General features: G+C 35.0%; 1 protein-coding gene across 6 annotated transcripts in view; it reads right to left on the bottom strand.

The window, feature by feature from the left end:
• ESRRG (estrogen related receptor gamma) overlaps positions 1–16,240 on the bottom strand; it is a 545,400-nt gene that overhangs the window by 128,793 nt on the left and 400,367 nt on the right. For all 6 annotated transcript variants that reach the window (XM_058165416.1, XM_058165411.1, XM_058165414.1 and 3 more), the window contains one exon: positions 12,730–12,846. In XM_058165416.1, the coding sequence (XP_058021399.1) occupies positions 12,730–12,846 (117 nt within the window). The remainder of the gene's footprint in view (positions 1–12,729; positions 12,847–16,240) is intronic.

The raw sequence follows: 16,240 nt of genomic DNA on the forward strand, positions 1-16,240 counted from the left end.
AGAAATTTCGGATTGCTTTTGAATGAAGGATGTTATTTTGATTTTAATGGAAGAAGTCAGGTTATGTGAGAGAAAGATTATAATTGTGTTAGATTTTAAAATTTAATGTACGACTGTTTTGTTTAAGAAACTATACCTTGTGTTTGCTCCGGGAAGTCCGGGGGGGGGGGGAGGGGGGTTTAGGAGGGAGGGGGGGAGGGGGAAAAATTTAATTGTTGTAAAACTTTTTCAATAAAAAAAAAATGGGTCCAGTCATATGATCATTTGCTTAATGACCACATCACCTGGTGACTAAAATTCTGTTCCCAATTATGGTTATAAGTGGAAGACTACCTGTACAAATACAAACAAATGGCAGTGGCAGTGGTAATGTATTAGTACCTTTCATTCTACTAATTATTTGCTTCTCATTTTTGCATGAATTATCAGTCTCTTCAGAAGAAAGTGATTGGAAGGAAATATCAATCTATTGTCAAATAATGCAGCCTGTTATTAACAGCAACTGCTTGCAATATTGCAGGTTCAAGTCCCACCAGGCCCAAGGTTGACTCAGCCTTCCATCCTTTATAAAGTAGGTAAAATGAGGACCCAGATTGTTGGGGGGTAATAAGTTGACTTTGTATATAATATACAAATGGATGAAGACTATTGCCTGAAATAGTGTAAGCCGCCCTGAGTCTTCGGAGAAGGGCGGGATATAAATGCAAATAATAATAATAAAAAAAACTTAGAAACTAATATTATACCAATCACTTCCTTTACATTTCATTAAAAAAGCCCGCATCTATTCTTCAGCATAGTAGCAACTTCTGCTATGAACATTTTGTTAAAATGGCAAATTTTATTAAATTAAAAATGTAGTGGGGAAAAAATGAGCCAAAATAGAATCCTTTCTTCTGATTTGGTCTTTAATTCTCCTTTGCTGGTCCCCACATCATGTTGTTATGCAAATGTTACTTAAGAAAGGGCAATTCAATTTGCAGCAGACAATCTATAAAATGTTTTCCAAGGAAAACAAAAATGTTTCTTTTTTCATGGACAGAGCAAAAAGCTTTATCCCACCCCCAACTTTTAAATACATTACACAACTGAAACTACTGCACACTTCGTACTCAGTAATATTTCTTGCTTTTTAAAATTTGGTTAATTTAACAGTGCTAGTACTGCTACATTTGATTCCTAAATTGTATTGTAATTATTTCTATGGATTTTATTTGACTATATATATCACACTAATGGACCAGAATAGATATTGTCTAAACAAACAATCAAATAGACAGGTGGTGTAATAATAATGTCAGAATGTTGTCTAACACAATTACCAGAATATAACAGAAGCATTTTTCTTAGTAATAAAAGAAATCATGATAAAATCATCATCATTATTTTTTGCTCTCTGCAAAGGAGTGAAGCATTTATTATTTGGGTTGAATCTGAAACTTTTCTGACTCTCAATGCCTTTGGATTTTAACTGATAGGGTCAAAAGTGGAGCTACAGATGAGCATTAAAGACACGTACATCCCTTTAATCAGATAACCCATTCAAAGACTTTTAAATTCCCAAGAAGCCACTTTACAAGGCACGTGACACAGCCAAATCCATTCTAGAATGTAGAGAGAAGACTTGACGGGGGCAGGGAGGAGAGAAATGCTTATTCGAGCTGAATAAACTAAATTTCAGTTTTTGGGGTTTTTTGGGTTTTTAAAAAAAATAAGAAATTAAAAAAATAAATGGCAATGAAAGAAAGAAAGCTAGCAATTCAAAGTGACTTCTAACTGTACAGTTGTCCCTTGACAGTAACTATAGCAATTGAAGTTTCACAATCTGCCTTTAAATGCATTTTTTAACTTCGTTAAACAGCTTTATTTAAGGACTCTTCATAAAAGTAATTTAATTAAAAATGAGATACTGGTGAAAACATCTCATCCATTTAGATTAGGATATAGCCTCATCAAAGAGATGTCCTGGAAGAAAAAGAGCTTCTTTGGTCTAGTGGCTAAGGCACTAGACTAGAAAGCAGGAGATATGAATCCAAGTCCTGCCTTAGCCATGACAGCCAGCTGGGTGACTTTGGGCCTGTTACTATCTCTTAGCCCAACCCACCTCAGAGGTTGTTATTGTGAGGAAAATAGGAGGAGGAAGGAGCATTAGGTATATTCATCGCCTTGAGTTATTTATAAAAATAAATGCAGAATAAAAAAACAACGTTAAAAAAAATCTGTTGGATATGCTCATTGACTTGAGTTATTTGTAAAATAATAAAGGTAGGATACAAATAAACAAACAGACAAACAAACATTAGTCTAAAGCAGAGGTCTTCCAGCATAGCTGGCTGAAGAATTCTGGGAGTTGAAGTCCACAAGTCTTAAAGCTGCCAAGTTTGAAGACCTCTGGTCTAAAGGGTAATATAATAAAAAAAAGAGGCTCCCCAAAATTTGAGAGGAATAAAAGAACTCATATATCCTGATAATAACAAAAGTTTGCAAAGAGAAGATATTTTGGTATAAAGTGACTCCTTATCAGGATGCTAGATTATCAAACTAGAAAGACTGAGGAGACAAAGGAGAAAGAAAAAACAATGGTGAAATAAAGTATAAAGCAAAATAAATTCTACTTATGTTCATTTTGTTTTCTGGTTAAACTTCAGAGCATACAACACATGTATATTCAATACATGCCTTTCAAAGAAATTATAATTATTAATCTATAAATACTTGACCTACTGTTATTGTTATTTGTGGCAATATTTCAAAGGGGGATACCTTTGATACAGTTCAAAAAATTTTAAAAAAATATTCCCAAGAGTAAAAGAAACAATATATTCTTACTTGGTTAGTTGAGTTTTGTAAATTAAAAAAGTACAGTTCTGATCTATGAAGCATTTCAGAATAAACTACAATAAAAATAGGAAAAGTCTATATTAATATGCAGTGGTGTCAACAGGAAATATCTGATTGGGAAGCTCATGGTTTGAGTTATCTAAATGATAGACTACGTAAGATGAGTTGTACCTTCCTAAGATAGATAAACATATACTTTGCCAAAGCATGATTAGAAGAGCTTTAAATTGAATCCAGTGGGGATGGAAATGAAACTTCTGAAGTAAGGATCTAAGATAAAGACTTGTATACTGCCGAAAATTTCTTATGTTATTAATTGATATACTAGAAGGAATTTTTACCTCAGAAAGTCCACGGCCTTCATTGTCTATAAATTAATACTCAATGAATGGGGCATAGACAAAATGAACTTGAACTCCTAGTACAGAAAGGCAAATATGATTTAACAATGTAACAGAAACCTGATGAAATTACCCTCGTTACTGGATTATTATAACTGAAAGATACTGTATAATTTGTTAAAAGAGTTTAAAAGTTGGCAGAGTTGCACTATTTGTTAAAAAGATTACATTCTATTCGGAAATTTCAATCAATGAACTTCACAATGCTACAGAGAACATGGCTAAAAATAAGCAGTGGAACTAATAAAAGCAATATTGTTGCTGATGGTTATTGTTGTCCATCCAGTGTAGAAAAGATAGATAATTACTCTCCTATATTCCTTTAAATGAGGCATAAATTTTAATTACTCTGGTCAGAGATGAATTCTGCCAAGCATGGTCCTTCCAGACACTCCTGACTGGTCTTGATGACATCTTTTTTCCTCTATCTTCAGAAGATAGAAATTGAGCTATTAATTCACTAAGAAAGTGAATATAGGAGAGAAAGTTAAGGAAAACTAAAACTAAATTTACCTTGGACTTCAAAGTAAACTCAGGACAATAATTAATAGATTTCACAGCATGAAAAACTAATGGGAAAAGGTGTTCCAAATAGATAGAAATTCCTAAAGAAATAAACAGTAAAAGCACAATTGCAAACAAGTTCCAATGAGTTAGAAAATGGAGGAGAGAGAGAGAGAGAGAGAGAGAGACTTGTGACATCATATGATATATCGTGACTTTCTCCCCTTTCGCTAAACCAAGGGTGGGCGTAGTCAGTGCGTGACACATCTGACTCGTGGGCCATGAGTTTGACGCCCCTGCCTTAGGGAAAAATTGAGTACAGAAAAAAATGGGCATTCTTGAGAATGGCTTTGGGATGGGCTCATTAATAGGCAAGAAGAGTCAATGTTATTGCCCTAAATAATGTATAAAGCGGGGGGGGGGGAGATACCTAGTTATTTTATTGCTACCTACTGAAGGTCAGAAACAGGTACATAATTCAATTACAAAAGCATTTTTCCGTATTCAAAGTACAAATAGTTCTACTCTCTAAAATAAGTACGAAGAATATTAAAGCAGTTTTCAAATGAAAGCAACCCAAATTCATAATTTTAAAATTTTCTAACTCTAATTTTTATTATACTTTATTTGGAGAATTTGCCCTAAAACAAACTACCAGTATAAAGTACCAATGACTAGGAATGCACAGTGTGTCATACTTATTGTTCTTTTCTTTTTTTAAAAAAAAAGACAGCTAGCTCTTGATCACAGTACTCATGTTGCAGACTGCAAATAAAATCATAATCTGGCTCAGACAAAGAGTGTCCCAGACGGTGGAAAATGACAGATGCTAGAAACTGGCAGAAAGTCCAAGCAGCTGACTATTGGCTCAACTGAAGAAGTGTGGCTTCATTTCTGACTAGTCCTATTAAATGTTACTTGAAACAGTTTCTATAGTGAGGAAGAGCTTAATATACAAGGAATATCTGAGGGACAGTTCCATGAGATCACACATGTGATATTTACAGCTCGTAATTTTAGTGTTTCTTGATACCCTGTCTGCTTTGATTGATTGAGCAGGTCATGTGTAGTTCCACATCTTTCAGCAAATCCAGTGCCAAGATCACAAAGCTTTGCCTGTTCAAACATTATAAGAAAACTATTTGATGTTACTGATCTAAAATTACTCCACTGAAAGAAATAAAGTTCTGCCCCAAAATTGGGTGAGATGTATCTATTTTAATTTGGGGAACTGTTGGGACAAATTATGCCAAACTTTTGGGTAGGGATTAAACATACACACACCCCTTTGTAACTTTTTTAGTCTCAGAACATGATACATCTCTCTGCGCCAAGACTAGTCAATATTAGTACACACAGTGACTGAAGGAAGAAGCAAAAATAATTTAGGCAAGTAGCTTTCTTCACAAAGCACAGATGAGCTTTGTTAATCTCAGATATTTTTAAACAAATGTGTTTTGTATGCCAAAGACGAAGGGCCACTTATTTTTCTACAGCTTGATGGGAAAGATGTCACATCAAACCAAATCCTGCATCATTTCACCAAGTTGCTGACTTCCTCTTAGTTATCACTGACATAACTGCCACTATTTCTGGTACATGGGCAAAAGTTCACTCATTTACCTCCCTCTGAGCTAACTCTAGTGAATATATTTTAAGGAATAACATTTCTTGAATAAGACAAAATGCTAATTTTCTTTTTAGCCTGGGAACTGAATGTATAACAAATGGGGATATTCATTAAATCAAAGAGGGGCCACTATATTTTTGTTAATTAAAAATGATGGACTTCTAACAGTTATGTAGTGCAAAAATGACTTTTGAACCCGTAGAAGCTTACATCTTCTAAATTAAAGGAGAAAAATAAATACACAATGTATGGAATAATCACAAAGGAGAAATACATTAGAGAAACATCTGCCCCAAATTAATACATTGTCTTCTCTACAGGTTAATTTGAAATAAAGCTCCTTAATCAGACACGTCTTTTTAAAATATATGTTAAATAATTCTTGCAATACATCAGCAGTTTGCATCTGTTATTCTACCACACCGCCACCCTTTTCTTCCAAACCACAAGATTTGTATCAGAACATAAGTCACTTAGGGACACCAAATAGGGCTTAGATTGTCTAAATTGGTGTTTCCCAGTTCACAGGACAAGATAAACTAGATTATTAATTTCTGTTATTACAAGCAAAACACAAATCAAACTAAGTGAAAGTTAAACCTAATCATTATACATTCAGAGCTTGCACTTAAGATACCTTTACAGCTACTGGAAACTAAGAATCCCTTCAAATTAAAAGTGCACTGCTGCTTATTATTTCAAAAATGCTGCATAAATGTTTTATTATAGGGAGACAATATAAAAAATATCAGCTGAAGTGAATTTCTTCTTTTCACCTTCAAAGTATTGGAAACACTTTTTCTTGGATATTAAAAGCTTGTGCTTTCTCTTCCTCTCCAGGTTTGAAGACCACAGCAAGTTACTCTTCCTTGCACAACTTCTTTTTTCTACTTAGTAGTGTAACTTATTAGTCCATGGAATAAATCTTCCATTGAAAGCTATTATACGCAAGTTCTTTGCAAAGAAGAAGGTTGGCCATCCCTGGCAGAGATGAAATCACACAATCACTGCACCCTTCCTCAGTGTTGCTAGTAACCAGGAAAAGACTTCTGGATTTAATTACACATGATTTCTACAGCTAATTACACTGGAGCATGCATAAAATGTTTGTCAGGAATTACCAACAGAAAACCCCTATGTTCCACAGGATTATTTGGTCATTCTACATATGATTTTAAATGTCTGGGGAAGCACTTTCTATTCTTGTTTTCCTACACTTAATATTGTGTGCATACACACACAAATATAAATATATCCCTTTTATTTGCCACTCTCTGTAGTATTTTAAGTGGTAGCTGCTCTCTGTGATCTAAGAGAAGTACATCAGATGAGCTTTTTTTGCTAACCTTAGTAAGAAAAACTGGCAACAGAGCTGTATTCTTGGTTAAATTGATTGTACTATCCATATTTAGAAAATCTTGTATTCCATTTAGAATGGAATGACAATGCCTGCATATTATTATCCTGTGTGTTTTAATCAGCAGCAGATCTCTTGAAGGAATGGTGAGGAATAAACAAAAACAGAGCTATTTCTTTCCTGTCTCCATGCTGATTGATTATCAAATGAACTTATGGTATACCATCCAATTAGTGAACATGCATCAGTTCTTCAGTTTAACAAATGAGCCTGACTAGCCACTAAGAGAGTTCTCAAGAATTTCAAATGACAGCAGAGCATAAGTAATTAAAGATAGCAATTATAGATGCTGCAATGCTAATACACATGAAGTATCTTGGCAGCAGAAAAAAGTGTAAATGATTAGTCTATAGTTAAAGCAGGATTAAAACGACAGATCTAGCAAACCTGATATAGGATGTGGCATTCTTTCATTCTGAGGAACAAGCATGTGAAACAAGGCAGTTCATGCTGGACAAAGTCAGAGGTTTATGCAGAAAAAACTTACAATGTTTTGCAGTGTGCGCTCCCTCTGCCTGTGTTACTTACAAAACAACAATGTGTGTGTGTGCTCCCTCTGCCTATGTTCAATGCCTTTCTCCCTCTGCTGAAGAGGCTACGGGCCATGGAACAACTCCCCTCATCCTCAATTCTAAACTACTGTATATTTGGCTTGGGCTTGGACTCCTGGTGCTCACCTCAACTTGCCTGTATATTAACCTCAGAAAGAGGGGTTCTTCACCAGATGCTTCTGCCATCTGAGGTGGGGTAAGGCAGAATGGCAAAAGGCCCATTCATGCTGGCTATTTTTAATTGCTGATCTTGCTTATTTATGCATGTATGCATATATGTCTACATCACTTTGGTTGACGTTGTTGGTCTTAGAAACAGTTGGTGGAAGGCTATTGTATGCATCTACTAAATACACAAACACTTGAGGGTTCCATCAATAAGGAAATGTATTTTGGATTACAGAAGCCAAAACAGTAAACCATATAAAATGACTACCCTTTACTTATTCTTTTGGTTGTCAACACATGACTCTCGATACATTGTTTCAATGCTGGTTTCCTTCTCTTTTTTTGCATTTGCTAACCTTTTCTCTTTCATTTTTATGTTCTCATGTTGTGAGAGTCATAGCAACATAGGTTGGTAAACTTTCTAATAAGGAACTTTGTGGCACTCATTTTGACAAAAAAATTTCTGGTGGGACCCTAAGACAACCATTCTTGGGGACATTTTAGATCAGAGTTTTTCAACCTTGGCAACTTTAAGATGTATGGATTTCAACTCCCAGAATTCTCCAACCAACTTTAGATGGTTGATGAATAACAAACAGTATTTCTCCCCACACCATAAAGATAGTATAAGATCCAAGAGAAGCCTAAAATGTTAAGAAATGCACAACCAACCAACTCAAACTTGTAAGAAATAGAAAAGCTCAGTGGTGACCAAGATATTCAGTAACCATGAAATCATGCAAGGAATTTTATATATTTACAGGAGCAAATGCTACTGTGCTATAGATGTATACATCTAAACATTCAGAAATTTATTTTCTGACCCTTGATTATAATTGCACACTTTTGGTAATAGCCCAGGCCAAAACACCTATGCTCACAGACTGAGGTTCCAGCATGTTTATGTAAGACTTTAATATCTTTCAAAAATTCATCCACTTTTTTAAAACATTGGAGAGATTTTTGTTGAGCACAATAGCAATGATAAATATCCTCAAAAACAGCATAACAGGCTGGCTGGCTGGAACATAGAGCAGCAATATTTTAGATATATGCAAAGTCTTCCTGTCTGTTGTCTATATAGTACTGGCAGAGAACTTTGGGAACTTAGACATCTGCCATGGAAAGGTCAAAATCTGGCATTTTACAGCAGCATCTGCCTGGACACTGAAAACAGATTGTTGCTGTACTTGTTTGGATTTAGCAAGGCTTCTGCCTTGTTCACACTAATTTCTGTATTAATAAAAATGTTTATATAAGTACCATATTGTCCAATATGCTTATCTATTTTCCATGAAGGAGATACTATATTTTTATGAAAGCTAGAGTAATTCAAGTCTTGCAACCATTTTTTTTTAAAGTAAATAGATTTAGGCTGTCATTTTTTATTCATACTGTGCCATCAGCATGTAGCAACTGCTGTAGCCAACATGAAGGTTGCAACAGTAAATTTTATTATAGACTGGTAATTTAATTGAACAGATTTACATTTGAATAAATGGCCTCCTCTGGCATGCTGCATGGGAATAAATTTTTTGAAAGTATACATTTAAAACAAACCTGAGACACAGGTACTCAATTCTATTCTACAATATACCCAAAAAGGGTTATAGCAAGAATAAATATGCTTGATTCTCCCTTCTACTGTATTTTGTAAGCACTCCAAAGTAGCAAAACAAGCAGCATATTTCCTTTTTTTAAAAAGTACAAACTTTCATAGTATAATATTTGTTTCTTAAATATAATTTAATGACTCCCTTTATTTCACAAATATTAAAACATTTAATTTACTGAGCATTGAATAAGACTGATTAAGGGTGACATCTCCTGTTAGCCCCTGAAACTGGCTCTTAATATGTTATTTGGTTCAAATCTGTGAAACATAAATATAGTTAAGAAATGCTTCAACACTGGAAGTTTTTAAGATGTTAGATAACCGTTTGTCTGAAGTGGTGTAAGGTTTCCTGCCTAAGCAGGAGGTTGGACTAGAAGACCTCCAAGGTCCCTTCCAACTCTGTTATTCTATTCTATTCTGTCTCTGATGATAGGACAGATATTCTCAATAACTAGCTTTTTGAAGGAATTTCTAGCATTGTTAATGAACATCAACTTATTAATTACCAAATATAAAACTATTTCTTTGAGTAATTATGTTTTACATTGATTCATATTATAATGAGTTTCTTCCACTTCTCTGGAAATTGGATCAAACAATTGTCTCTCTGAAGCTCAGTTAAGAAAAGAAAATCATGGTAAGATTTGGAATCAACCATTTAACAAACAAAATAAGTCAAATAAAGATCAATTCCTGCACATGTCACATATCTTTAAGGCAGAAATGTCCTCAAATTTCATGCTTCCATCTCAAGACTAGACAATTAGAACTGCTGAACCCTCTACATGAAACCTATTTTACATATCTAAGCTATCACACTTTAAAATGAAATAAAGCCTAAAATGAAATAAAATTATTTGTTTTGGGAACCTCCATCAGTCTAAAAATTGATATCTGCAGAAGCATATTTTATCAGGTCCCAGAACCTACATAAAGAAGGGAAGTAAAGTTCTCTCAAGGAATATAGGGGATACTTTTTGCCACAGCTATCTTATTGTAACTTCATTTTTAAATTTCATTTTGTTTTCCAAAGATGAAAGAGATTAAACAGTGAGTGTTTAACCTTCAATATTTCCCTAGCTTAAATTGCTATTTGAAGCTGTCATTAGCCATGCTGGGGAAAAAGAAAGGCATGGTTTTGCACTTATATTTTCAACTGTGAAATGTCGCTTTGTTGTTTGATGATGGGAGATCCCTAATCCCTAGTTTGGGGATGAATTTTCTACGAGAATACTTATCTTGAAGGTAGAGGACAAAAAGCCTTCTATTTACAAAGCAAAACAAAACAAAAGAGAAACAGCAACATAAATAGCTTGAGGAAAAGATCAACGTTGATCACTTTCACAGATCTTGGTTACTGAGATGACAGGAAAAAACAAAAACCTATTATATGAATGGAAAAAATGGCACTATGACTCAATCTGCACAATGCCTTTTTCCTTCAGCTGGACAAATACATTTAGCAGTAACAACTGACTGAAAAAAACTCATATTCAGGATGTTGTTCATGTTTGACTTCATGTTAAGCTTCCATTTAAGATTTTTGTATTATAGTCTCATAACATGAAACAAATTAGGGTTTCCATATGGATGAAACCCTATCCAGATCTGAATAAAAAAAGCCAAATCCTGAATCTCTTAATGAGGTAGAGTCCCCACTGAATTAGAAAGGAATTTATCCAGCATAAAACTAAAGGCAGCAGGATTTGGCTCACAGGACCATCATGCCTGCCAAAGCAACCATACACAAAATGAGGTTTATTCTAAGTAAGTATAATCCAATAAGAGTATGTCTGAAAGGGTGTGATAGGCCTAATTTTTCTGCTATTGCTCGGTTAGTCCATGTTTGTTTATTATATAGATTTGTAAGGTCACCCAACTCAGCAATGACTCTACACGCTGACTTTTGAACAACAGTCATAGGAAAACTGGTTTCTGAGGAAAACAAAATGTGAACTTCAGTTTCTGAATGGAAGAAAACCTTATTTTCAATGCAAACTGCATTTTAGATAGATGCTTAACCTACATCATGGCCTTTTGGGGTATCTCAATATGGATTTCTCTGAATAGGACTGGAAATTTGTGACACTGTATGTAATTGCATCATATTTGTCTGAACCAGGCATACATGAACATATAAAATTGTATTCTTCTTGAGGAATACCACCTAAATCTCCAGTATTCTGTGTTTTTTTTAAATCTAAACTGCTATTCTATAGCTACATCCAGCAGTAACATCTACTAAATTCAAAGGCATTTCTAAATAAACCTGTAAATGACCAGTTAAAATATGTAGTTCACATTTTTCTTGCTTTCATCAATACAAAAACTTGCTTTTTTTTCTAGATTAAGGACTGTTGAGCTTGTTGATCAGAAATCAATACTAAGTTACAATCCAATGGAAGATGAACTGAAATAATGGCATTCTAATATATGATAAAGAAGCAAATCATGAAAATAATGCCTGTGAAAAAAATGGGTCCCAATCTAAGAGGTTGATTGTAATGCATAATGCTGCTGCAGGAAGATAGTTGCATTACAAACAAAGTTAGATTTCAAAACCTCAAGTTGACCAACTGCTGTGGGACATGTGTAGATCATATCATATTACCCAAAAGTATACAAAAAAATAGTGTCTACTTGTTCAATATTTTTGTATTTGATGGGCAAGCACAATCAAAATATGTCTTAAAATTATAGGAATTGTGTATTGAATTCTTAATAGTTGGGTTTCAAAGCTGAAAGCTGGGTTTCAAAGAGGCAGAGGAACCAGAGATTAAATTGCCAGTATTCACTGGATTATAGAGAGAGCAAGAGAGTTCCAGAAAAACATCTATTTCTGATTCATTGACTATGTACAGTATGCTAAAGCCTTTGATTGTGTACTGTAGATCGCAATAAATTGTAGCAAGTTCTTAAAAAATGGGAGTACCAGACCTCCTTACCTGTCTCCTGAGAGACCTATATACGGGTCAAGAAGCAACAGTTAGAACTAGACATGGAACAATTCATTGTTTAAAATACGGAAAGGAATATGACCTGGTTGTATATTGGAAAAGATTGAAGGCACAAGGAGAAGGGAAGAGGGGGGGATCGAGGATGAGTTGGTTAGATAGTATAATTGACACAATGAACATGAATTTGAGCAGACTCTGGGAGACAACGAAGGACATGGAGACCTTGTTTACCATGGGGTCACAAAGAGTCAGGCACAACTCAGCGAATGAACAACAACAAATTGTCTACCTGCTGTTCTGATTTGTTAACTTAAGCGGTCATAGGTGACTACTGTAACTGCCTGAGTTTTTAAGAACATTAAGTACATTGTATGAAGCATTTTCCCTGAGATGTTCATTATATTGGATAATAGCATTTGAAAATGTACAAATATCAAAAATAATGTTCAGCTGATGTATCAGAAATAATACAGTTTGCTTGCATTAAACTGAAGAAATTTATCTCCGTCTCTATGGAGCAATTATATTGTTTTCTTTTTAAAAACAACCTTAATGTCTGAAAATGATACATTGCATTTCTCAGATTAAATTACAGTTCTAACTGTGTTTATGAACAATTCTATAAAAGGAGTTTATCAGCCTTACCTTCTTTCAGCATGCCAACTTTTAGACACTTCATAAAACGACAAGCTTGACAGGATTTGCGTCTGCGCTTTGTGATTTCACATTCATTTGTTGCTGGGCAGCTATATTCTATGTTACCTAAAATATTTAAAGTACATAAAAAGAAAAGTCCATTAAGAAAAATCAGCTATAATTTTGTTAATCAACTAGAAGAAATACAACTGTAACTGAAAGTCTAGACAAGAAAACCATGAAATTGAAAATGTTAGTAGCTGGGCTTAATTTTTTTTACAGACTTTATTTTGTTTTTGCAAACAGTATCTTATTCTAAAGAAAACTACAAAAGCAGAATATTAAAACCACATATCTTGACACAATTTAAAAATTTAAGTGAGGTATTGCTTAGCATATTTCTTCTACAAAATAGTAAATGCAGAGTTATCCTACCTAAACATTTTAAGCACTTTGCTATTGTATGCAACTGCAACCTTTTATTCCCCAAGGGTTTGATGTGAATATAGCACCCAAATTTGCTTCAGCCAGAATTCATGGTGGAATTCTTAAAAAGAAATTCACTAAAGCTTCGGAGACTTATAAAACGACATACAGGGCTATATAGTTAAAAAGCAAAAATAAAATCATCAAAAGTAGAGAGAGAATTTTTTTCCTATTTCTAGACTTCAGAATCAAACATTGGAAGAATTTCATTCAACTTATGGAATTCACTGCCATCAAATAAAATGGTGATATTTGCTTAATTTGTTTAAAAAGGCCAAGATGCATTCAAGAAGAAGAGAGTTATCAATGTCTTTTTATTAAGTTACATTTTGTTGAAAAGAGAGAATTAGGTTTGAGAGGCAGAATACAACTGACTATCACCTCTTGGGGCCAAAAAGCATGAACCTTTTCTTGATATGATATTCTGTTTAAGGAATTCCTGGAAGCAGCTGACTTTATGAAGTAGGGGGGAAAAATTCTGCACTTGCTAGAGCTTCAGTCTGCTTTAGGAGAGGTTTTCTTGTGTTCCGTTTCGATATCATATGCTAATTCAAGCAGAGGAACGGTTTTTTTTAAGATGAATATAATTGTTTGACTAATATATGTATTCTTACTGTCTTGGACATTCATAGTTACATTCAGCAGACGCAGTCTGTGGTGGTAAGTACTTCATGGGAAGAATAAAAATGCTTTTCCCCAACAGTGTTTCCCCATCTTGCTTTAGAAGTATTTTGTTACTTTCTAACCCTTTCCCCTTGTGATTAAGTGCATTAGTATCTTAATGAAAATGCATTCTCTTTATTGCTCTCTTGGGAAGTGGGAGGTCATCACACCAAATGCATAAATTGCCATCAGAGACAGCCCAGGCATAATTGCAATTTTGCTGCTCCATGTTTGCTGCACTCTGAGCCTCAAAACGTCCCCTGAAACATGCACAGATTCTAGTAATTAGCATAGAGTATGCCTGGGACCAGAGCATTGATGAAATATTTCAGAGTTAATCACACTTTGTAAACACTGATTTATATTGACTACCTCTCTCCAGACTGACGTCTCCTCATTAAATATCACATTAGCAGGTTGTAGGATTGTACAGATTCAAATTCTCCATAACTGTTAACTTAACGAGGAGTAATACTATGCGCAACACTATGTCTGTCTGTTATAACATATAAATGATGAACTAGAGGGAAAGCAAGGCATTAAGAGGGAATTCAGTATCTACTGAAAGAGCACAATTAAAAAATGTGCACTGGTGGCATCAAAAGTTTAGACTGAACTATATAGTCCTACGGATGCCCTGATCTCCTATTTTGAAAGAAACTGTTTACACATATGTTACAGCAATTCTATCAAAGACTAGAAATTAAAAAAAATGCACTCTACCTAAAATTTAATTCCACTAAATCTAATAGATACATCTGTGTATTTATTAAATATAGCAACACTGATTTAAAATGTACAGTAATGACTTTATTTTAGAAACAAATGACAGAATACCTGTACCAACCTAGCAATGCAGCCTGCCTTTTTTCTGCTTTGATGGACAGACAGACAGACAGATGAGCAGGCACTCCTTTGGCAGGGAAAGCAGTGGTGAAATCCAAATTTTTTACTACCGGTTCTGTGGACGTGACTTGGTGGGCATGACAGGGGAAGGATACTGCAAAATCTCCATTCCCACCCCACTCCCGGGGAAGGATACTGCAAAATCCCCATTCCCTCTCCACTCCTGGGGGAAGGATATTGCAAAATTTCCATTCCCACCCACTCCAGGGCCAGCCAAGAGGTGATATTTGCCGGTTCTCCAAACTACTCAAAATTTCCGCTAATGGTTCTCCAAACTGCTCAAAATTTCCACTACCGGTTCTCCAGAACCTGTCAGAACCTGCTGGACTTCAGCCCTGAGGGAAAATACTGCTTTTGATGTCTGCCTAAAGTAAATTTAAATTGAAATGTGTTGCTTTGATTTTTGTAGTGAGGATTAGATGTGGTATTTATATGTATACTTATTATCATCATCTCCATCTCTACTATAATCATAATGACTGTTAGTCCATGCACAGAATTAGTTAAAAACAAAACCTGACAGAAATTACAACATCTGAAGAAGCCATTTAGGCTATTAAGCCCAAATCACTATTCAATATTGGAATCCAAATCCCAGATAGGTGGCTTTCTAGTCTGGTTCATCATAACCTACCATAGGATAACCGAGTTCACCATAGACCTACCATTAAAAGGAAAGGGTTTTTTAATGACGTTAAGCCTAAAATCTCCCTTTCTATATCTTAAATCCATGGGGCACAATGCTCAGTGGTTAAAGATGCTGAGCTTATCAACAGAAAAACTGACAGCCTAGATTCAAATTCCAAGAACTATGTGACAGGTTGAGAGCTCTTTACTTGCTCCAGTTTCTGCCAACCTAGCAGTTAAAACACATGCAAATGCAAGTAGATAAATAGGTATCACTTTGGTAAGAAGGTGAGAGCCTTGCTGGTCCCTCGGCTAAGAAATGGAGATGAGCACCATACCAGTGGCGGGTTGCTACTGGTTCATCCCGGTTCAGGGGAAACAGTAGCAGTGGCAGTGGGAGGCTCCACCTACCTCCCTGGATGTCATCAAATATGTTCTGCACATGTGCAGAAGTGGCACGCATGCAAACCGGTAGCAAAGCTAAATGAAATCCACCACTGCACCATACCTAGAGTTGGACAAGACAGGACAGAGAAAATCTTTACCTTTATATCTTAAATCCATTCATTCCAAATTTTGTACTCTGAGGTGAAAGAAAACAGGTCTTGGTCTTTTTTAGGTGACATTCTTTCAGATGTTTAAAGAGTAGTGTTATATCCCTCCCAGTCACCTTCTTTCAATTTTATACTCTATTCCTTCAATCTCTCTTCACATGGTTTGTTGTAGGAAGCTTGCAATTTTTTAATTCTTAAGAAATTAAGAATGTCTTAATTCCTTATTAATCATCTCTCAACCTCTTCTAATTGCTCTGAATCCTTAAAGTGTAATGTACAAATCT

This window comes from Ahaetulla prasina, chromosome 1, assembly GCF_028640845.1.
Source record: "Ahaetulla prasina isolate Xishuangbanna chromosome 1, ASM2864084v1, whole genome shotgun sequence".
Classification (NCBI taxonomy): domain Eukaryota; kingdom Metazoa; phylum Chordata; class Lepidosauria; order Squamata; family Colubridae; genus Ahaetulla; species Ahaetulla prasina.